Source organism: Falco rusticolus, chromosome 3 (genome assembly GCF_015220075.1).
Source record: "Falco rusticolus isolate bFalRus1 chromosome 3, bFalRus1.pri, whole genome shotgun sequence".
NCBI lineage: Eukaryota > Metazoa > Chordata > Aves > Falconiformes > Falconidae > Falco > Falco rusticolus.
The window spans coordinates 110,070,159-110,091,676 of NC_051189.1; the positions used below are offsets into that span (position 1 = coordinate 110,070,159).

General features: G+C 45.0%; 1 protein-coding gene across 5 annotated transcripts in view; it reads right to left on the reverse strand.

Moving 5' to 3' along the window:
• Window positions 1-918: 918 nt before the first annotated feature.
• UBR4 (ubiquitin protein ligase E3 component n-recognin 4) overlaps window positions 919-21,518 on the reverse strand; it is a 79,261-nt gene continuing 58,661 nt past the window's right edge. For all 5 annotated transcript variants that reach the window (XM_037380589.1, XM_037380593.1, XM_037380592.1 and 2 more), the window contains 21 exons: window positions 21,149-21,230; window positions 19,958-20,131; window positions 19,402-19,523; window positions 18,794-18,991; window positions 18,586-18,666; window positions 16,160-16,247; window positions 15,628-15,755; window positions 15,082-15,189; window positions 14,734-14,853; window positions 13,804-13,994; window positions 13,281-13,454; window positions 12,648-12,747; window positions 11,869-12,087; window positions 11,486-11,599; window positions 11,040-11,182; window positions 10,612-10,737; window positions 9,636-9,830; window positions 7,155-7,379; window positions 3,551-3,641; window positions 2,806-2,968; window positions 919-2,078 (listed from right to left, as the gene is read on the reverse strand). In XM_037380589.1, coding sequence (XP_037236486.1) covers window positions 2,014-2,078; window positions 2,806-2,968; window positions 3,551-3,641; window positions 7,155-7,379; window positions 9,636-9,830; window positions 10,612-10,737; window positions 11,040-11,182; window positions 11,486-11,599; window positions 11,869-12,087; window positions 12,648-12,747; window positions 13,281-13,454; window positions 13,804-13,994; window positions 14,734-14,853; window positions 15,082-15,189; window positions 15,628-15,755; window positions 16,160-16,247; window positions 18,586-18,666; window positions 18,794-18,991; window positions 19,402-19,523; window positions 19,958-20,131; window positions 21,149-21,230 — 2,907 coding nt within the window. In that variant the 3' untranslated portion in view covers window positions 919-2,013. The remainder of the gene's footprint in view (window positions 2,079-2,805; window positions 2,969-3,550; window positions 3,642-7,154; window positions 7,380-9,635; window positions 9,831-10,611; window positions 10,738-11,039; window positions 11,183-11,485; window positions 11,600-11,868; window positions 12,088-12,647; window positions 12,748-13,280; window positions 13,455-13,803; window positions 13,995-14,733; window positions 14,854-15,081; window positions 15,190-15,627; window positions 15,756-16,159; window positions 16,248-18,585; window positions 18,667-18,793; window positions 18,992-19,401; window positions 19,524-19,957; window positions 20,132-21,148; window positions 21,231-21,518) is intronic.

Consider the following 21,518-nt stretch of genomic DNA (forward strand, 5'->3'; position numbering starts at 1 on the left):
GGCAACTGCTGTGAAGCAAAAGCTGAGGGACTGCCTGGCACGCTGAGGCTGCGGCTGCAGGAGGGGAAAAGTCCTATTTTTCTATGGAAAGAGAATGAGTAAGTCAACATGGCAGCCCGGTATTCCTCCCCAGCCTTCCAAACCACATCAACAGCTCCTGTCCAGAGTCGAACCAGTCAAATCTTACACAAATGACAAAGTCAAAATGTGGTGGGGGCTCAGACTTGCACCTCTGCATGGCAAGAACCTTTAGAACCCCAGTCATAAAAACCTGGTTTCTTGTTACCTGTTCACTGCTGCTTTCAGGAATCACACTGATCTGAGACTTCATTTAGTCAAAAAGGGGGTTTAGTGTTGTTCAAGCTACTGTACACCGCTTCTGGCAAGCAAAGCTTGCGCATCGACCCACAGCTATATTGCAGCTGCTTATTGGGAGAGAAGCCTGTTAGGTTTGACTTTACAGTGCTTTCAAAACTAGGTGTTTTTTTCTCTTTTATGTGGTTAAAAGGCAGGTGAAGTGTAATATCACTGCACTAAAGAAGAACAAACTCCACGCACTAGCCTCACTCCCATGCCTTCACAAGGCACGACAGATTTACCTGACTGACAAAGTAACCCACTGACATGTCCTCGAGTCCCTTGCAAGACACTAACCCAAACCTCTCAAGGTGGCTTAGCTATTCAGCACTCCTCCCCAGAAGCAAATCTGACTGCCAGGAATGACATAAGCACCTGTGGAGGTGAGAAGAAAAACACTGCGCCTTCACCCATTTGCTAATTGCCAAATCATAACGTGTGCTTAACACTAACAAAAGGCATCAAATAGGTTGCCGAGTTATTCAGCCTCTAAAATAATTATTATTTATGGGATGGGACTGTGTTAGGATTGAGGAAATTCAAGTTCAAACAGAGACAAGAAAGACAGGGAAAGCTTTATTAGATTCCAGCTTAACCACGTGTCAGCTGGGTTACAGGACAGCAGAACTGGTGGTAAAGGTAAGTTACCAGCATGCACAACTGGGTGAGAAAAGGCAAGGCTGTATTCAAAGCAGGTACTTGGCTTCAGGTCAGGGCATGCACACCAAAATGCAAGCTATCAAAAGAGCAAGTGGCCGGCTCCAGAAGTGTGCAGCATCTATTTTCCATGCAGTTTGCTGAAGCTGAAAATTTTACCAGAGAGAGAAAGTAAGTTCGATGGGAGCAGCGTCCCCCCAAGAGGCAAGGTCGCCATCAGTACTACGTGACCGGAGGCAACAACACACGCGCTTGCTTTGAACACAGCCTTGGTGAGAGTCAAGTCCGGAAAGACGCCGTGATATGCAACATGCCTTGCAGAGGGGTAACACGAAGTGCCAGGGGAGAGGACTGCGGCGGGGACAGCCGCCCTCACCCAGGTGAAGGAGGGGTGGAAGGAAACGCTGTCCTGGCAGTCCACGAGTCTCTAAAGCTCACGTCCCACAAAGGGAAACCTGCTCTGCATGTACAGTCAGTAAAGACAGTGTCAGTCTGCTTCCTTGCTCGCTACGAGCCTTTTGTTTCCTGTGTCTCCTTGTCCAGACTACGGGCTGGAAAGAGCAGCAGCTCTGAGCCCTGAGAGAAGGAGCTCTGAAAGAAAAGATGAGAAAGAACTTGGCATTTAAGCTACTTCATGGTTAAAGTACTAGTCAAACCCATCTTACCCATTTGTTCGATTTATTTAACTTCAAAGAGGTGCACACTAAAGCATTAAGATTTACTGGTTTGGATTCCTCTCTGTACAAGTTCTTTCAATCACCTTGAATACACAAGGCTTTACAGATAGAAGCACTGAAATACAAGATAAAACAAATCTAAATTCCAAATCACTCCAAGAAGAAAAATTGTAGAAAATAAAAAAAAAAAAAAGCCCAAACAAAACAAAACCAAAAAACTGCAGCACTCCTCAGGGAAGGGACAGACTGCACAAGGAGGAACACAAAGGGATGGAAGGCAAGCTAGTGTAGTCTCTGCCCAACGCTTCTCTGTGCTGGCGGCTCAGGGGATGGAGTTCAACAGATCCTTGAGGAAGCTGTCGGGATCATTGATTTCTGATAAGAGTCCTTTAAACAAAAGAAGACAATACAGAATAATTAGATCCACAAAGCGATTTCTCCTGCCCACAGCAGGGATTTGACTAGGGCACGTGGAAGTTAAAATAACGTTGCAGCTGTCATTATTAAGTATGGACAAGACAAAGATAAACCCTTATTGGGTGCACAGGCGGAAGGGACCAAAGTGCGTACGTGAAATACATGTGGCATTTGCTCTGGTGCAACAGAGCTCCTATAGGGATCCTGGTAGCTCCATACGTTGGGACAGCAAGAGCCTGGCCTGGGGCACAACTAACTTCTGCCAGAAGTAACAGCAGCATCTTTGCACGTTTATTTTCAGCATCTCCCGACTCCTGGGGATACCAAAACCCCTATGGCAGGAACTCTCGCTGCACTGAAGTGCTGCCTCTAGCCCACCATCACAGCTGTTCATCAGCCTTCAAACCCCGTATACCCCAAATCACCTTCAAGCTGTGATGGAAGCACGTATGTTTAGCAGAGCAGGGGGAGGACCTGCAGGATCAGGTGAGAGAAATTTTCCTGTCTGGGGATGCTCAAGCGTGTCTCCCAACTGTTTTTGAAATAGTTTAGGCAATAGCTGGAGTGCCAAGGTCTCCTCCTCTCACTGCCTGGTACAAACAAGCTGCTGCAGCAGTGTCAGGAATGCTGCTGTCTCAAGTAAGCGGCAGTCACGAGTTGCATAAGACAGCCTATAAAAGGGAAAGTGCACACTTACCAGCCACATCCAAAAACTCGGAAAACGTTTCAACTGGCATGAACTCCTCCTGGAAGGTTTTCAGGGCCTTGTCTGCAGCTTCGTGTATTGGCATGTCATTGTGTCGTATGAATTCAGCTAGAGAGTAGGACCAGCCTCCCTCTGTGTTACTGGTAGGCACCTTCTACAAGAGGGGAAAACAGGACCAAATCAAATTGAAAAATAACTATTTGGAGGAAGAACTGCAAACCCTGATGCCTTCTCCCATGGCTTTTGACCTTGCATCCCCTCCCTCTCGTAAACAAGCCGCACAGGAAAAGTTACCCCGTATGTGGCTTTATAATCTTTTTGTACAGAACGCAAACAAGGTCGCGGGCATTTTCTCATCCTAATTATTTAACCCACTTTGGAAGCCTCAAGTTTCTTTCTGGTGGATGCCCCAACCCCCCTTCCTTACCCAGCTGTCTCCCTGGTGCAGCTCTGAACACCCTTGCTTTAGCGAACAGCAAACAGAAAAAATAAGCAAATACATAATACGGGAGGAGTGCTGCAAGGTGGAAAAGTCTCTCAATTCTTCAGATACCAAATCGCAAGGGGTATAATAAGCACAGGCAGCCTCTTGCGGCCTTTCTGTTCAGACAAGGTGAAGTTTTATGTTTACAAGGATCTTGGAAAAAGGGGCTTCAGACTCTGCCTTTTATTTCAAATGCATACAGTTGCTCCGGTTAGAAAGCTGGTATAGATGAACTTCAATGTTTTTTCTTACCTTGAACATGTTGTAAATGAGATCTACTAGGGCCCAGAAGAGAAGACCAGAGCGGTACGTTGCATATTCCTTCACTGTCTTATCTGCCAGTCTAGGAAGATAATGAATTCAATCTTTGAGTTAATCACTTTACTACGCTTCGGTAACCGATTTGATGAATAGCATGAAAGCTGAAACGGCCCAAAAGCCTATCGATAATCCGCACGGGGAATGGCTCGGAGTAAGCTTTGCTGTGTGCTCTTGGATGCAAAACAAACACTGGGCACCCGCGATTTCTCTGCAACAATTCCTGTGGCTAGGAAGGCACTTCCCCAGCTGCGCCTCGTGTAACCAAAGCAGGTTAGCCAGCAAAACCTTATGCCACTGGAAGAAAACGACCACAGAGGGAAGGGTACCGCTAAAACTATATAGGAAGTCAACAGCAAAGTCGGAAAAAACAACCCACGGCCCCATTTTTGTGCTCGCTGCTTGGAGTACAGCAGATTCCTGAAGAAATAACTAAACCCAGGTTTCAGACACAGCCCGTACCAATGACTGAGAACATATTTTTGCTTCTGACAAATGCACACCTGAAAGACTCTGAGGGAAATATCTTGTCCTTGAAGAAACGGAGGAATTTCGATTTAATATTTTCTCGGTTATTCTATCGCCATGCAAGGACTTCTTTTGGAAATTCAGCATCTGGCTGAAGGAATGCTGTAAAAGGTGTAGAGCTGTCCTGGGCTAACAGCTCCCAAAGTTTACAGGATTAATCACAAACAGGTTCTGGCAAGGCGGAACCTCCTGCCAGCAACTCTAATGGGTTTGGAATTTTCTTGCATGCGTTTCTGAGGTGCATCTGCCTCCATCACATGCCACTTCCTGCTCGCCACTTAAAAGCTTTGGGAAAAAAAAAAAAAAAAAAAAGCCCTTTTTTATGCATCTAGAACTAGCTCAGCTGCCACTGACACACATCAGCAAGACAAAAGTGTACATATCGTCTGACCATGGGCCCAGCTGAAATCTGCCACAAGTTGGGGTGGGTTGTTTTTTTTTGGGAAACGAACATTTTGCTGCTCAAATTCTAAAAGGTTACATTTATGTGTCTGCCCTTAAAACAGACAGCTTGGTAGGTGGCAGCCTGCTTGGGCAGCTCAGCTTAATTATTTAAAGGAAAACCAATTAGTAAAGGTGACTAAATTTCCATGGGAAGAACAGCAACTTAGAGCGAGGCTAATTCTAGACTCCCAAATACTGCAAGACAGAGCTTCTTTTTATGTGAATGGTTTTGATCTAATTGGAGTCTGCTCCTTTAATTGAAAACTAAAAGGCCCTTGTGGGTTAAGTCTGGTAGCTACCTTCTGGAACAGCTACTTCACATAATAGCTGCCGCGTTTTCATTAATGTAAGCTGGTTCATGCTCATCGGCTATACATGGACTGCCAGCCCAAAGTTAGACATTAACACTTCGGGAGCCTTGCTTCTCTCATGAATATTTTATAAAGGTCGCAGTCAGGAGCAAAGGGAAAAAAAAAAAAAAAATCAAAAGGATATCTTCCTCCCAAACTCCAGATGAAAGCTACACTGAAAAGTGTCTGTAGGATTTTTCTAGCCAGAATTCTTGGTTCAGTAATAGCGAGCAGGTAATCGGTCACTTCATTCAGTTCCTTGGAATTTGGAAATTACGCTTATAAAAAATAAGAACAAACCCAGAACTCCTATCAGTTCTGGTAATTTCATCTTTGGCTTTAAACAGAAAGTGTTCCAAGAACACAGAAGGAGCTGAGCACCTCTCACTTTGGCCTTGCAGACAAACTGTGATAGCTGTAGCTCCTGGCAGAGACAGAAGACATTTTTGGCTAGATTCTCCTCACATCTGTCTTATACCAACTAATCCAGCCGAGCAGCTGGATAAAACACCTAACCACCGGCAGTATTTGTTGCCTTCGCTTAAGTACGAGGGAATGTAGACTATTGCCTGCATCTTCATTCGTAAGATTTACAAGCCCTCTGCAGGATCATGAGTTGATCCTCAGCTGCTTTTAGATGCACTGCTGGATCGCATAGCCACTTCTCTCCATCTCCGCTGGTAAAGGCAGCAGCGAGTCCCTGCATCTCTCCAACCTTCTGTCCCCACCAGCCCGACGTGCTTGGAACGGTGGTGCTCCCACATAACGCCCTTGTACGGCACCTAATGTGGAATGCTAATTTTAATCTTTTGTATGCAGTGATATTACTCTGAGGTTACAGACACTGGCTTCCTAAGCCGACAAATTCAAGGTGCTGGTACTTATCTGCAGGGCATTTCACTGTCCATCGCCCTCATTCCTGGTTTTCCTCAGGAATAAACAAGCACAGACCTCGGAAATAAGAATTGCTGTATTTCTATTTCTGAGAGGTATTACCAGGGGAAGGCTTTGTGCTCTCTTAAGTCTGCAGGGATTAAAGAAAGCCCTTGAATAAACCTTGACACAATTCCTGAGAACTATTTCTTGAGTGTTTTCCCCTGAAATTCCAGAGATTGAATGGTCTAGCTGGAAGTTCCTTGCCATGTCTGTTCCAATATGCTTTTCTTACAGACACGCTTAGAGATAAGTTGGGAAAGAAACAGGTTCATCTACTGAGGGCTTTAAAAAAAAATAAAATCACCAAACATCCCCAGCAAAGCCACACAGGGGCTTTGCTTTCCCAGTCTTTTTGGCAGACCACGTGAAAAGCTGCACACCCTCGTGCCTGAGAAAACAGACCTCCATGACAATATCTCCCGTAACTGTTAAACCCCCTTTCCCAGAACTCAGGCAGGGTGGTGGAAACAGGAGACACGAACACCAAACAGGCTGAGCTTGAACAGCAGAAACCAGCACAGAAATCAATACAGGAGCCCCTTTAAGGGCTCTTTCACTTTTGATGGCTCTAATAGCATTGATGCATGCTGTGTTGTGTGTTACTACAATGTAATGACTTTATCAAACACATAATTAATGTCATCAGAGTAAGAATGCCCTTTAAGGCGACTTAGAATAATAATGAATTTCTTCCTCATTATGACAGCTATTTAAAATCATCTTTTCAAAAACTGGAATTCCTCTTCCTTCTCTGGAAATATGTGCTTTTGTCAGGCAGGCACAGCCACTTATTCTTGTACTTCAAGTGCTTGACAGCTGCTATTGATTTTTTTCTTTTTTAAAAGCAATGGCATTTGATTTCTATTTCTATATTTCTATTTAAGGAAGCTGGTGCACTGATCAAAAGAGCACAGAAACAGCTTCTTTAGTAAGGCAAGCAGAGAGCATGCTGCAGCTCTGGAACAGCACACAACAGAAGTTACCACGCTGCTTCACTTGAGATGGGGGGGGGAATACAAACATCTTACCATTTTGCTACTTTTAGCTATACTCCTAGGAAAAGCATCATCTCCGGTCATCATCTGATTGAGCCACTCCAAAAAAATCCAGAATTGAATGCTCCTGCTCATACCTCCGCAACACTGAGTACAGAGCTACTCAGAAGGGTTAATATCTGCTACTCTGAAATATGTTTGCTCCCCACAAGCTGCCCAGTGCCTCTGGCTACGTGACAGTAACATGAGTAAGGTGGCAGCTGGAGCCCCAGGGTGGTGGCTAACCTGCTGGCTCCCCCTGGGGACACCACTCGCGCGTGGGAGGTGACGAGGAGCCTCTTGAGGATCTCCACTCGCATGGCTTTCCACTTCTCGGGGGGCGAGATGTGCAGCGCCAACACGGTGTAATAATGGGGCCCGTCCACCTCGTAGGCACTCTCCACCCACTTCTCTCTGGGGTGCTCCATGAAGCTCTGGAGGTTTTTCTCCTCCCTCGAAGTTGCTCGAGTTCTGAAACAGAAGAAAAACTTCAGCAGCTGCTCTAGCTCTCACACGTTAATTTGCTACTTCATAGAACCACAGAGCGGTTTGGGTGGGAAGGGACCGCACAGAGCACCCAGCTGCAGCCCCTGCCGTGGGCAGGGACCCCTCCCCCCAGCCCTGGCTGCTCCCAGCCCCGTCCAGCCTGGCTTGGGCACTGCCAGGGCTGGGGCACCCACAGCTGCTCTGGGCAGCCTGTGCCGGCGCCTCGCCGCCCTCACCAGGAGCAGTTTCTTCCCAAGATCCAACCTCAGTCTCCCCTCTTTCAGGTTAAAGCCATTGCCCTTTTTCCTCTTGCCACAGGCCCTTGGAAAAAGTCCCCACTTCCCAGGAGCTCTGAGGTACTGCATTCGTGCAGCCCCTACACAGGGAGAAGCAGTGCTAGCTTGGCATGGTCAGGTTTTTCCCCAAATTCATCCACTGGTTGAGTACTTGCTCCCAGTGAAGCATACGTGGCTAGCAAACTCACTCCTCCTTGGAGCTGCGTATGGTACCAGAGAGGTTTCCAAGGCAGTTGGCATTGCCCCAGCAGAAGACAATACTACTGTAGAGCTATTTTTCCTTTTTTTTTTTTTAAAGATATAAAAGAGGGTCAGGCCAGCCAGTTCATGTGTTCAGCTTGTACCATCTCCCATCTGACACCATGCACATGACTGCAGCTCCTACAGCCAGACCTTAGAATCAATTTATATTATTCATCTACTGCAAAAGCAATCACTGAGAAGATACAGGCCAATTTCAAAACCAGAGACAGTGTATTTACTGTAAGCTTATATATATATATATATATATATATATATATATATATATAATTTTTTTTCCTTTCCCCCCAGCTCCAGTCTCTTCAGGACTGCTGACAGCCCAGAGCTGACCGTTACAGCAGACTTTGCGAAGAGGCATCACGCTTTATCACAGTCTATTGCTCTACTTCATCAGGAAGAAGCTGCCAGCCAGGCAGGTCCCTCAATTTCCAAGTTAGATATACTCCCCCTATCAGGAAGGTATAAAGCAGCATCCTAGCAGATAAAGCTGTGTCTGGCATCAAGTGTTGTGTGACTTTTTCATTTGTTACATGATGCAGCTGGTAGTCAACTAGTAGCTCTTTATTTTCTCCATTTAATATCGACATGTCTTTAGAAAAAAAAATAGTGTCTGGAAACTACATAATGCATTTTTATACAACAGCCGCACAGCGGGTTCTGGGCTCTCTGGTGCCAGTAAGCAGACTAAGGAGATGAATAGTTTCATTTATTTGTTTCCCAAGGGACTCAGAAAACAATAGCACAGGGATCTGGAGATAGTTATTAAAAACAATAGCCAAATTGTATTAAGAGCCAAAACGTTGATTAGTTCCAGGCGGGAAAGTGAGAGATTTCATTGCACTCCATTTGGAGTGACCTTGGTTGAAGGGGCTTATATTTTAACATTTATACCCTCATCTAATTAGTATTACTTTCTAGTATCTCACTACACGAATAAAAGGCGTATGGGCATTACATTTTCGCATGGGGTACTGCATTATCAGAATCAGCTCGTGCATTCCAAAGCATTTAGGTGCCTATAGATTTGTATATTTAGACATAGAGTCAAGCCAAAGCACGCCCTTAACTTATTATGCTCTGAATAAATAAGATCTTACTGAAAAACTTCAGCAGAAGTGTTCCTATGCTGCTGTTTATGGGTAAAAAAAATAAAATAATAATACAAAACTCTTAAAAATGTCAGGAAAATCTGATTGACCTGGACAATAAAGAAGAATTCCAGCACTCCAAAACTGGAAACAAAACCGATTGTGTTATTTTAATATCGGATAAAATGACACTGCGTTTAAGTTTTCAACTAACAACAATTACTTCATCCTAGTGTCTCTCTTCTGTCTGCTCCAGAGAAAATTAAGCTGGCAGTGTTTCTTTAATCTAATAACCCTGCTGCTCACTCCAGAGGTAATAATTACATCCAGAATGGAAAGAGAAGCTAATTCTCAATTGCTTTTATTCAGTAGTTTCTCTGTTATCCTGCATGTTCAGGCAGCAACGCTTCACTCCAAACCATGTAAACCTCTAACAGTCTGCTTAAGATGTGTAATTTAGTTCCCCCTATAACTTTGGTGTGATTTCCCATCTTTCTTGACACTCAGATGTAACAAAGCCCGGATTGCAACCATTGCAGACCTTTCTGAGACTAAGGGCAGAAGGCAGAGGTTACGGCTAAGAGAAAGGTACTGACGTGTTGAGGACGTAGAGCACCGTGTGGATTATGTACGGAATGAGGTGTATGTTGCTCTCCCTTCCTCCTCCTCCAGTATCTATGCTGAATGATTGCTCCATCGCAAAACGGAGAAACAGCAGTTTAATGTCATGGACATTGAGCTGGTAGGTGGGTTCCCGCTGCCCGGTGCACTCCTGGAGGTATGTGTTGTGTCTGAAAAACAGCAGTGTTGCTTATTATTTATTAAAAACTCTTTAAAAACTTTTAAAGTTTCTTCTACCACACCGTAGCTCAGAATTTGAGCAAGCATTTCATAGAAAAGCTTTAAAGAATGAACAGGATACGAAACTGCAGTCACTGCTGCCTTTGGTTAACCTCCCCAAGGGGAGGCTCTCGGCTTACTCTGGCAAATCCAATTCCATTGGCAGACACATAGACACTCATCGATACTATTTTCCCATGTCAAGGGCTTGGAATACAGCTCCCTGGCTAAAATGCATTGAAGATGTTATCACTCCCGGTTTGTAACGTGACTACAAACACAGCACAAGGTGGACCAGAATACTGGTAACAGGACGAGCCGTCTCCACCTGCTCTAGGTAAGGGGTCAGGCTACTCTAACTCACTACCATCCAACAGAGGTTTGGAAATTACACAGGGGAATCCGTTCCTGTCAGCCAGCTTTAATTTAGTAAAGCAGGGGGACACTGGCTTGCAAATAAATCAACGTTATTACTACACAGCTGCATCTTCAGGAGTAACTGGGGGCGAAGGAGGTAATGAATTTATTTATTTACATGAAGCCAAGAAGCAGACACCTACACTTTTGTAGGCGATGTACTCTTGATGGTAAAACGTGAAATGGCTCAGGTTTCTAAGATTTAGCTACCATCACCTTTGATTCCACTGTTTGAAACTAGCACGCCTCTGCGGTAATGTACTGACTCACCTACCCAGATGCAAAACAGCTTGAGAAGTAACAACTTCTACTCACCGTGCTAAGCAAGTAGCAAAAGCAGACTCTGGCACATGAGGTCCCCAGACCGGCAGGAGCCCGTTACACTTTGTGTTGGCGTTTTGTAGGGCTGCGCTCTCCCATTCTTCACGTCCGCGAGCAAGTCTGCGCCGAGAAAGCAAGCCACACCCAGGCAAGTTAGAAGCCTGCAAGTTTTTGTCTAAGAGACCATCAGAAAATTGACAATTCCACAACTTCTTTAAATGGTGGACTTTGCTTTTCCATGTCCAGGCCTGACCTCTATTTGCATGTTACAACAGATCACAACAGATCTGGCTGTTTCCAGGCTGCAAAGTGATCAACTCGTAAGCAAACCCATCCTGAGCTACAAGGCCAAGTGCCATGTTCACAAACTGCCTTGGAAAACGCCACTGACCACCACTACCCAGCCTGTGACCAGACCTTACCTTACAGCCGCAAGGTGACAATCGTAGTGGACGATGTTGAAGTGAGAGACTGTGCTGTATCCCTGCTGTTTGCGGGGCTTGTTCTCAAACTCCTCTAGCGCAACGCGTTTGGTGAACGTATAAATACCTAGGACTTTCGTCGGCTGCAACGACACAACGGCTGCGTTAAAGATCATTCACTTCTGCAACCGTTCATGCTTCGTACTATTTTGACACTGCACTGGGTTTCATCTCTCCCAGTCTTCACCTCAAACCTACACTGTTCAAATCCTTTTCCAGCTTTCACTGGAAACACGCTTCCACTTCCCAACCACCTCTGGAATCTCAAGAACCAAACCTGAGATTTCCCCAATCTCCCAGAGCCATCGCACCAAGCGGTGTGCAGCCGGGTACCGCCGAGCCCCCCTCAGCTGGTGAGAGGGCTCTGCAAACGGATCTCAACCTACCTGAAACTTGTATCCTTCCCGGCAGATGCAGCAAGTCAGGCCTGGTTCTTCTATAAGTTCCTCCATTTGTTTAAGCAGCGCAGTCTTGGTCACAACCTGACCCTTCTCATTCGTCTGCAAGAGAGAACAGCTCAAGCAGGTTACAAAAGACAATGATGAAGACCAGCATCCCCACCACTGCAACAGGAATGCCCAACCCATTTCCCAGCCTGCTATTGGCAACCGTATTTACTCTCCCAGCAGCACCAGGCAAACCGTGGGCCTGAGCTCTGCAATATTTGTCAATAAATCACTGTACACAATTCCTTGTGTGGCAGTTTTAGCCAGACAGAAATAGACGACCATTAGATCACTAGTCTGCTGTCAGTGCAAACAGACATTACCGTCATCCCCAGAGTGCCCAACGCCTTCTGTCTCATTGCCATGGCCATACGCTTCTTCTCTGCACGTGTCTCCTTCCGGGCAGCGTCGATCTTCTTATTCACCTCTGGATGTTCCCTTAGTGCCTCCAGAAGATTCTCCGCTAATGTCCCAATCCCTTCGTCACTAGACACCTGCTCCAGTTTGTGCAGGTTGGTAATTGAGTCTGTACCTATTAGCACCTAATAGGGATTGAAACACATAACTTTCTTCAGAAGAAGGGTATGCGTGACAGTAACGGTTCCCTCTAATCCCACCCGTGACAGCTGAGCAGAAGTACTGATCTGCAACAATTTTTTGCCAAGTGTCTTATTTCCTCCTTTGATGCTCCTACATTAGGAACTCTGGACCCTAGAACTGCATCCAAGACTGGGGCAATTCGCCTCTAAACTGGCCATTAATAATAGGTCGTAGGTGGATGTTGGATAAAGAGCATCCTTAAAACAATAATCAGGCCCAGAGAAGCCTATCAATACTATATAGTTTACAGCCCTAAATTACCTTCTCTTCACACTGGTGCGTGAACCTCACACCACACAGAATGACAAGATACTGAAGTCAAAATCTCTGCCCTCCAGCCTTTTCCAGACTAGCAGATGATACCTGAAGATGGTGCCTCTCTCCCAGTCCAACAAAAACCAGTGTAGAATCCACTACTATAGAAACAGCTTCTTAGGTACAGGCACAAAAAGCAGCGTCACAAGCCAGCTGTGTCCCACCTGGCTTTCAGGACAGTCCTTACCTGCGTAGCAGGGTGCTGTGTGGCAAGTCCACGGAGCAGGCGCAGGATAAAAGGAAGCGCAGGTCGAGATAAGAATTTCTTCCATATGTCTGCATCCAAACTGCACAGAAAACAAGAGGCAGCAGCTGAAGGGCAGTCACCCGTTCTGAAAAGGCACTTGGCGGTCAGCCAGCAGCACAGCTTGCAGAGCCCAGGCTGCAGGCAAGACAAGCACCCTTCCTCCTGTGTCCCTCCTCCATTAATTAACGAAGTGACATTCACACTCCCACTTCCATGTTGCACACGCTAATAGCCATCGTGTCAGCTCTTAGCCTTGGGATTTGTTTTATGTTGATGAGCTGGCCATCAACAGCAAAAGCTCTGTTGCAGTGCAATAGGTAAGGAACAGGCAGGAAACACAGGCATCATGATATGAAGAAATCTGCTTGGGTGGTTATCAAACGGCAAAATTACAGGCTTTTTAGCCCATCTCTATAGTAGCACTCTCACCAGTCCCTCTGCATCACAGCTGTACCAAGCTGTACAATGCTTCGGAGTGTGGACTTGTTAATGGTTTTCTGGGAAGATTGTTATGGTGACAAAACGAGAGAAGGATGTTCAGGATTATCACATACATGAAGCAGTGATTCTTACTTCTTTGCACTGGGAATGTGCTTTTTCATGTAGTCAAGGGCATTCTGCGTAATTCCCTTCTGAAGGATAAGGTCTTTCAGCTGATGGCCGTTGCTGTTGTTCTTTATTCCCGCTGCTATTTTACAGAAGCAGTCCAGGAAAACTTTATCATCTCCGCTGTGCTCCTCATCATACCTGAACGAAGAGAAGAAATGGTAACTTGGAGGCTCTCCAGAAATCTCTGCCTGCAGTTCTCATTACATTACTGCTGAATGCACACACATGCTTCAGCTCAGGGACTCAGAAAAGCTACTCAGGCCCTCGTCACCTCAGAATATGCTCTGAAGATCTATTTCTTGAGCTACACGCTCAAATATTTCTTTAAAATAATGCCTCAGAAGTGAAATAGGAAATTAAGCTTATGCAACCAGGGATCTCTGAAGCTTTGCATTTCACTGAAGTAAGCATCAATGAGAAAAATAAAGGTAGAGACTTGTACGTACAACTAATTTCATGTGCGTTTAGTTGAAATATGACAACATACTTATCAAAGTTACAGTACGGCTTAAATCGATCAACGAGAATCTGCATTTTCTCCATCTCCCCGAAGGACAGGTAAGGGATGATGCGTAATAGGCCTTGCAAGACGCTGAGATTGGAACGGACAAAAGTGCTGTTAATCTGATCAAGCAACATTACCAGCTGATCTTTGTCACCAGTTAGGAGGAGGTTACCCTGCAAAGGAAGAAGACCTCGATTCATGTTCAGGAAAAAAAAAAAAAAAAATCTACAACCTTCTAGAAATCCCTCACTCTAGTAGTTGGTAGAATACTCCAGCCTCGAAGGATTAGAGCTCTAGAGCCTGCTAAAGATAGCCTGATGAAGCACAAAATCCAGCCTCATTCCCAAACATCTTGTGGAATGGCTGTATCAATCCCTCTAGCTGACACCTGACTTCTTCCACCTACTGTTGAAGCACTTTCCAGTCAAAATGGTCTAATAAATCCAACCCAAAGGACGCCAGATTCCTATACACCAACAGATGAGCAAGAAACTCTTCTCATTCTCAGCCTAGCTGACATATAGTTTTTATCCTCATTAAGTTGGAAAAATCAATCATGTTTTCAACGCGTAGGAAGACACTCAAAAAAACAAGGCAGAGCTGTCTCTTCTTGTCTCTCACTGGCCTGTGGCCCAAAGCAGCAAGGAAGGGATCCAAGCAGTGCCTAATAACCCCCACCCCCGACCGTGCAAGAATCATTCTAAAGAAGACTTCCTGTGCTTTTGGTTCAGGGCACTCCTCTTGCCCTACCTCCAAGGCCTGCTAAGACATGCCAGCAAGCGTAACAAGGGTTAGACTCCCACTGAGCACTCCTCTACAGCTTCTGAAGCTCAGCATCACTGGAACAAGGTATTTGCAAGCCTTGAATCCCAGTTAACATTTCCATTCACGCACCAAGTCCCAGGCACTCACCTTGTCCTCACTCAAAGGTTCTGCATTGGATTCGTCCAGTATGATCTCCATGATACTAAGCACTTGTTCTGCCACGGCTGCTCCTCCGCTGTCCTTACTTTCCTGCTCAGCCACCAGAGCCTGGAGAAGACAGCAGCAGTCATTGCAACGCCAACAGTAACTGGTTTAACTGACCCACACGCTTCCACTCAGAACAGTTAAGGAATGCCTAAAAGACAATTTGCAGTGCCAGTCCAGCAATATTCCAGATCTCTTGTAGCTGTCGTAAGGCAGCATGACAGTCAAGAGGTAGCTTAAATTCATGGGAGTCCACGGAAAACACCTTATGGAAGTCCAGGTTGTCCTTACCAAGTTAAGAGTTCCCAGCATGACATTCAAAGTGTTCATCTCTGGCTTGACCAGCTGCTGACGATTTATTTTCACCTTCACGCAGTAACTGAACAGTTTTAACAGCACCTACAAAATACGGAGAATGTACATTACCTTCAAAATGGAGTAGGAGGATTTTGCTGAAACCAGAAGCACCCGATAATACAGCTAGTTTCCAGGCTCCTGGGGTAAAGTACAATCCAGAATGTTACACCAATATTAACCTTAGGACAGCTTTGGCTTTCACGTAAGGCCAAGGCAGAAAAGAATCACTCTAGCAAGAGAGGATTTAGTCTTACCAACTCTTCAGCTTCTGCACGCTTCGAAGTCTTTGTAAAGAATTGCTAACCAGGAGGAATGGGAGAGGGAAAGAAGGAAGTTCTCAGGTTTTCACTAATTAGCAAATTGAAAACTCTGCTCCAACACTTAAACTGCAACACAAGGCAGGCAACTAAACTTCACTAACATTTGTGGCATCTTCCATCACATAACTCCTGACCCCAAAGAACAGAAGCTGAGACTCACAGTTAAGAGGTGCCGGCCTTGTTTGAAGTCCTTGATTCCAGTCAGTCTGTTGAGCATGCACTCCAAGCCTCCACACTGGGCCATGACACCTGCCATCTTATAAACTTCTTCCTCATCCTCCTCTTCATCTGCAGGACAGACAGAGATCGTGAAGAGAGGAAGCAGCCACAATATGGCAAGCTTTTGCAGCCCATGGGATAAAACAGTGAAGCAAAAATGGAGAGTACAGTAGGACACATTCACCAGCAGTTCAAGTAACTTCAACTGTATCAAATTTGAAAAGAATTATGAGCAGGAATATGAAGAAGGTCCAGGCAGAATGGTCCCTGTGCTATGCAAGCGTTCACGTTTAAAGTATAGATTTAAAGGGTCATCAAAAGCCTCCTCCACTCTAGGTGAAGCAGGTAAACGTGGCAAAAGCAACGTCAATCAACCTGAAGCTCACTGCTGTAAGGATAATCGTGTCATTGCTCTCTGCAGTGAACCTCAGATTTCAAATCTAATCCCAGCTTTCAGGAGACAAACGCATTACCAGTAGTGGAGTCGAGAGACTCGATGAATTCCTCAGTTGCATCTCCTAGTAACCCTCGCATGCGGTAAATGATTCTCATCGGCTCCCCCTGCAAGAGAGGAGAGCGTTATATTAACTGTATCTCTGTGGACGCTTGTATACAAGCCCAGCTCTCATTACAGCGTGTAACAGACACTCCAGCCTCAGCTCTCCTTCATGCTGTTTTGACTGTGGATGGCAACATGGAGAAATCTTTCACTCCCTCGTTCTCCCTGTACGGAGATGAATTAAAAACAACAGTAAAGCCACCACCTGCAAAAACATTAGTAACTCATCTAATGGTCTGCCCAGCTTTTCCTGGCATTGTCAACTAGATCAACAGGCTGGTAATAAAACAGTTTCTTCCTCCTTAGATCTGCTTCAACAGTTTCCTTTAGCACCAGTGAAAGACATAGCCAAGCAAAACGTGTTCATCTCTAGAGAAATGCCCGCTTTCCACGGCATCCCTTCCCTCCAAGGGTATTGCACAGCATACCTGGGAAATACAGGGATCAAGCACAGCCCAGTAAATGAAGGAGAGGCTAATTGGATGAGTGCTTTCAAATTGATAACATCTGCAGCGATGGAAAATGGAAGAGGAGTAAAAGGCAATTTAATAAGCTTTCAGTAAGACAGTATATTACTAAAATGATGCGGCCAAACCCGCTGAAGCATGAGCTGTGCTTTTACCTTGGGAAAGGGCTAGTTTTCCACATGCATTTCCAGCTGGAAATACTGACAGCGTATCACTAAACTTTCCATTTTAATCCATAGGTCTGAATAAAAAGCAGAAAAGAAAAATCCCAGATTTGGGAGCAGGAGACCTTGCAAGAGAAAACCTGTCAGAGAGCGCACTAAGCCTAATGTGGAATAAGCAGTGCTTAATGTCACAGCAAATACATAAGCACAGGGAAAGCCCCGGGGGGAAGATCTGCTCAAAGGCCACACTAGCGACCAGCAATTAACACCACAGGGGCCCTGGTAAAATGGCAGATGAACAAAAAAAGCCAGTGAGAGACAAGGGAAACAAAAAGGGGCCTGAGGTTGCGTTCTTGTGCGCCTGTCTATTTCCTAGGGAACGTGAGCCGCAGCTCCAGAAGCGCTTTGCGGAGGTGCACACAAAGGAAGACAGATGAAAGCTGTTCGTCGACAGGAACGCTGAGCAAACTCTGCCTTTCACCACCAGCACTGCATCCTGGGAGAGCCCCACGTCAGCTGCAGCTTGGCATCTCACGGGAACGGCACCTCGCCGCTCCGATCGGGCAAGCAGGCTGAGGCAGTACGCGTGATGCTTTCCCTCACTAACTTGGTTAAGAGTTGGAATTAGAATTCACAGATTCAGACCAGCACCTCACTTCCCTATCCAAGTTGGTACCTCACTAAAAAATTATCATTGTCACCTAGCTTTGAGCTTGGTTTTGCAGTACAGAAGGCTTTTCTACTGAAATAGAGCTTGATGAGAACCATTCCCCATAGCACGATACATCGAACACAGGCGTTTTGTTTGAATTCTTCCCCACAAGCATAGCAAACAAATGCTTTCAGGAAATCGAGGTTTCAGTCAAAGGTGACTGCAACCCAAGAGTAAATGAGGAACGAACAAGAAATGCTGTGCAAATCAGCGTTCTTTTATAACCTCAAGTGCTACCAGCAGTGCCTCTGAAGAATGTATTTGCGATGGGCAAGATTTAGTCTGATGGATTCCTTCTCGGTGGGGGTTTGTTTTAGTGGCTACAAAAAAAGGAAGAGCTTGTTCCAGACCACATCCACCTCTGGAACAAACTCACTGTGACATGAGGAACTAGTTCCTTAACACTGTTGCATCTGTTTCCTCATCTGAAACACTGGCAATGCAGACTACTAAGAGCAAACTGGGAGGATGAAATCGGTCAAGTTCTTGAGATCCCTACGTGAAAAGCACATAAGCAGAAGCGCAAAGTAACAGGGAGAAATGTTGGATGCTCCCTGTGTAAATAACCTGGGTTCATCTCCGAAGCACAGACTGATGGAGCAATCTGGTGTCCCTGCCTGTACACACACATTAAACTGTCACATGCAGATGGAGTGTGAAACGCGCTTTGAAAGGCGGTGACACAAAGTTCAGCTATTTCCCTGGAGGAATGGAAGAAAGTTTGTCACCCAAGAAGACAGTTCATGTATCTGATAAGCTACACATATAAGTTCAATACACTCACCTGGGTCAGCATTATGTGTTTTTAAATCACTTGTGTGGCAGAATTGACTAACAGTCTATTCTGGAGCACAAAAAGGTGCTGACCAGTTATGCCCAAGAATATACGCCAGAAAAGAAATCCTGACTCGTGTGATTTCCCGCTCCACCATGTTTTTGTTAGTATCAAGGACAGGAGTGCTTTGTGCTGACTAACAAATACAAAGGTAACACGTACCTCATTGGTGGGACACCACACCTTCTTGTAGACCTCAGCCACAGGTAGATCCAAACTGATTATCTTATTGTTCACCAAAAGCTGAAAGTAAGAAAATAAAACGTCAAGAAGAATGCTCCCATTGCATCACCAATCCAGCAATCATCTGCTGCCTAGAAATGGCATCCCCACACAGCTGTGCAAGAAATCCACACTTGTCCATTCTCACCTCCATCCCACTGTCATCCTCCAGCAGAGCTACCAGGTCACAGTCCTGACAGATTTTGTTCTTGATGTCCCTCATGAGCGGCCCAATGCCAGGCTCATTACTGCTGTAGGGATTTCCTGGCATTCTGCCCTGTAAGAAGTCTTCCTGCTGGGGATCTTTCTCCAGAGTTACAAAGAACTCTGTCACTTCATTCTCCTCCTAAAGGACAGCAGCAGACAAAACGATTCAGTTTTCCCCTAACCACGCTCCCATTCCTGCATTTTTATGGTAGCAAGTGACAGGACGTCCCTAAACCTTCAGTCCTTTCGTCACTGCTGCATCTGGCCGTATATTGCCACAAGTGGCATTCAGAGGATGTCTAGTATCATTTCGTAAGCAAATTCCTCAGCATGAAACAACACTACTGGTTCTGCTCTTTTGCACAGAGCATGCCACAGCAGGGAATTTAAATAATAAAACCCCAAAGTGTGATACTACTGCAGTTCTACACTTGCTCATATTAAATCATTATTGTAGACACCACTGGGTTTTGTTCCAAAATGCAAGCAACTACATCTGTTTCAGAAATCTAACTTTATAAGCAATGCTACAGCCATCTCTGTACTTACAGGATAGATAATACTACATAGCCTCTCAAAGATGAAGACCGGAGTCCTGTAGTCATCAAGGCTATAACGTTTTGCAGTCTCTATACACACTGCCATAAATGCTTTGGTTTCAGATTCTGTGCCTGCCAAAAACCAGAAGTATTAAAAAAGACACAGGAGTCAATTTTTACAGGTTCCATTTTAACTCAGCATACACAATAAATCTTCCTGCAAGAAGCACAAAAAGAAGAGTGCCTTCTTCTTTTGCATATCCACCACTTAAAAGATGAAAGGCTATTTATTGGTACGTTTACTAGGAAATCCCTTTGCGTGGTTGGGCTGCAGTAAAACAATCCCATGAAAAGTAGGAGGTTTAAATTCCTGGAAAATAAGAAACGACTTCAGGAATGTTATTTACCTTTTGTGTGCCAAAAGGAAATATGGGAAGGTCCAAGCCATAAAAAAACCCTCACTGCAGTAGTCTTTTAGAAAGAAGGTCTTTGTGTGGCTGTAACAATCTGCTTTTTCATCTCGGCTGACCCAAACTCTGAATTTTACAGAACCAAGGCGGTTTTACCTGTTGTCATATCCTCCAGCATCTCCAGCAGCATGTCCTGGGTTTCATCAATCAGCTTCGTTCTTTGTACCACCAACTTCCTCAAACACAGGTAACCATTCAGGACTGTACCCACCAGGCGGCTTTTGAAGTGTCGTTTGATGGACTCCACCTCCACGAAGGAAGAGAGGAGACCTATAAAGCAATGAGATATTCAGGAACTGGATGGGAGAGTCCGGTTTGTTAGCTCTGAGTTTCATGTGGCGAGCAAAGAGGCCACGCTATCATAAAAGCAGCACGACGAAATGGTTTGTTACAACTCCGGTTGTCAGTCTGTGGTTTAACGCTCGCTTTTATGAACTGAATGGTTGGAGGCAAAAACCCTGGCCTGAGAGAGCTGCTCTGTAAATTATACCACACGGGACCATGGTGAGGGAATGCGGAAAGAGCATAACGAGCTTTCTAAGCGCCTGATATCAAATTCTGCACTTTTGGACATTTTTCTACTGTAAGATATTACAAAAGCAGGTGACTGCTCTCCTTCGAATATTTAAGCTAGCTCTGATGATGTGACAGGCAAGCGTGGTACATGACTTATCAGTTACCTCATTATCAAATTGGTCACTCCTATAACAAAGTAAAAAAAAAACAAAAAACAATCAAACACACACTTCCATTCTTTCCCATGACATATTTATCAACATGCTTTTTCTTGCCAGAAGCCAGGCTTTATGAATTAGGCCATTAATTTTTGAAGAACACGGAAGAGGATACAAAAGAGAATGACCTAGTTAATGACGTATTTCCATTTCCAACAAGTTTTGGAAAAAAGCATGCCCTAGAAGGTTCAAAAAAAGAAAAGCTGCCATAGAGTAAATAGGTAGGAAACAACAGGTAGGAATCAGCAGTGTTTACAATGGTCCCACAAATTATACTGTACAATGAATGTAATTAGGAAATGGAGAAGAAAAGTAATATGATGAAGTTTGCTCGTGATACATTACCACAGTTCAAGTAACTAAAAATTCAAACTGATCACAAAAAACACAGAAAAATCCATTTAGGGGTTAAGTGATAAATTGATGGCAAAAATCCAATGCTGAAAATTGCAAAACACTGAACGTCTCTCAAATTCTGCTACATGCTGTTCTGGAACAACAACCACCCCATCTCTAGTCCTACTACAGGACTTGCATTGATGCTGCTAAATACCTGTGAGACTCTTCAAGGCATATCCCTGCTGCAAATCAGTGCTGAGCGTTGCTTCCTCCAAGGCAAGTAAACGAGCTATTTCCTGAAAATAATTAATAAGGCTATAAGGACAAGAAACTGCAATATTGATAGCTGGGGAGGGTCTAACACAGGGTGCAAAGGAATACAGCAAAGACACAGAGCCAGCCACAGAGAAACCAGAGCTGCAACGCAGCAGTGGGGAGGGAAGGAAGAGAGGAGAGAAAAACTACCCCAAACATCCTCCTCGTTTTCTCCCTCTACCTACCTATTACCACCGCTTTGCTCTAGTGGCCCTCCACAATGGACTCCAGGAGGGTGTCATCTGCCTCTTTGGAGGGCACCAGGGATC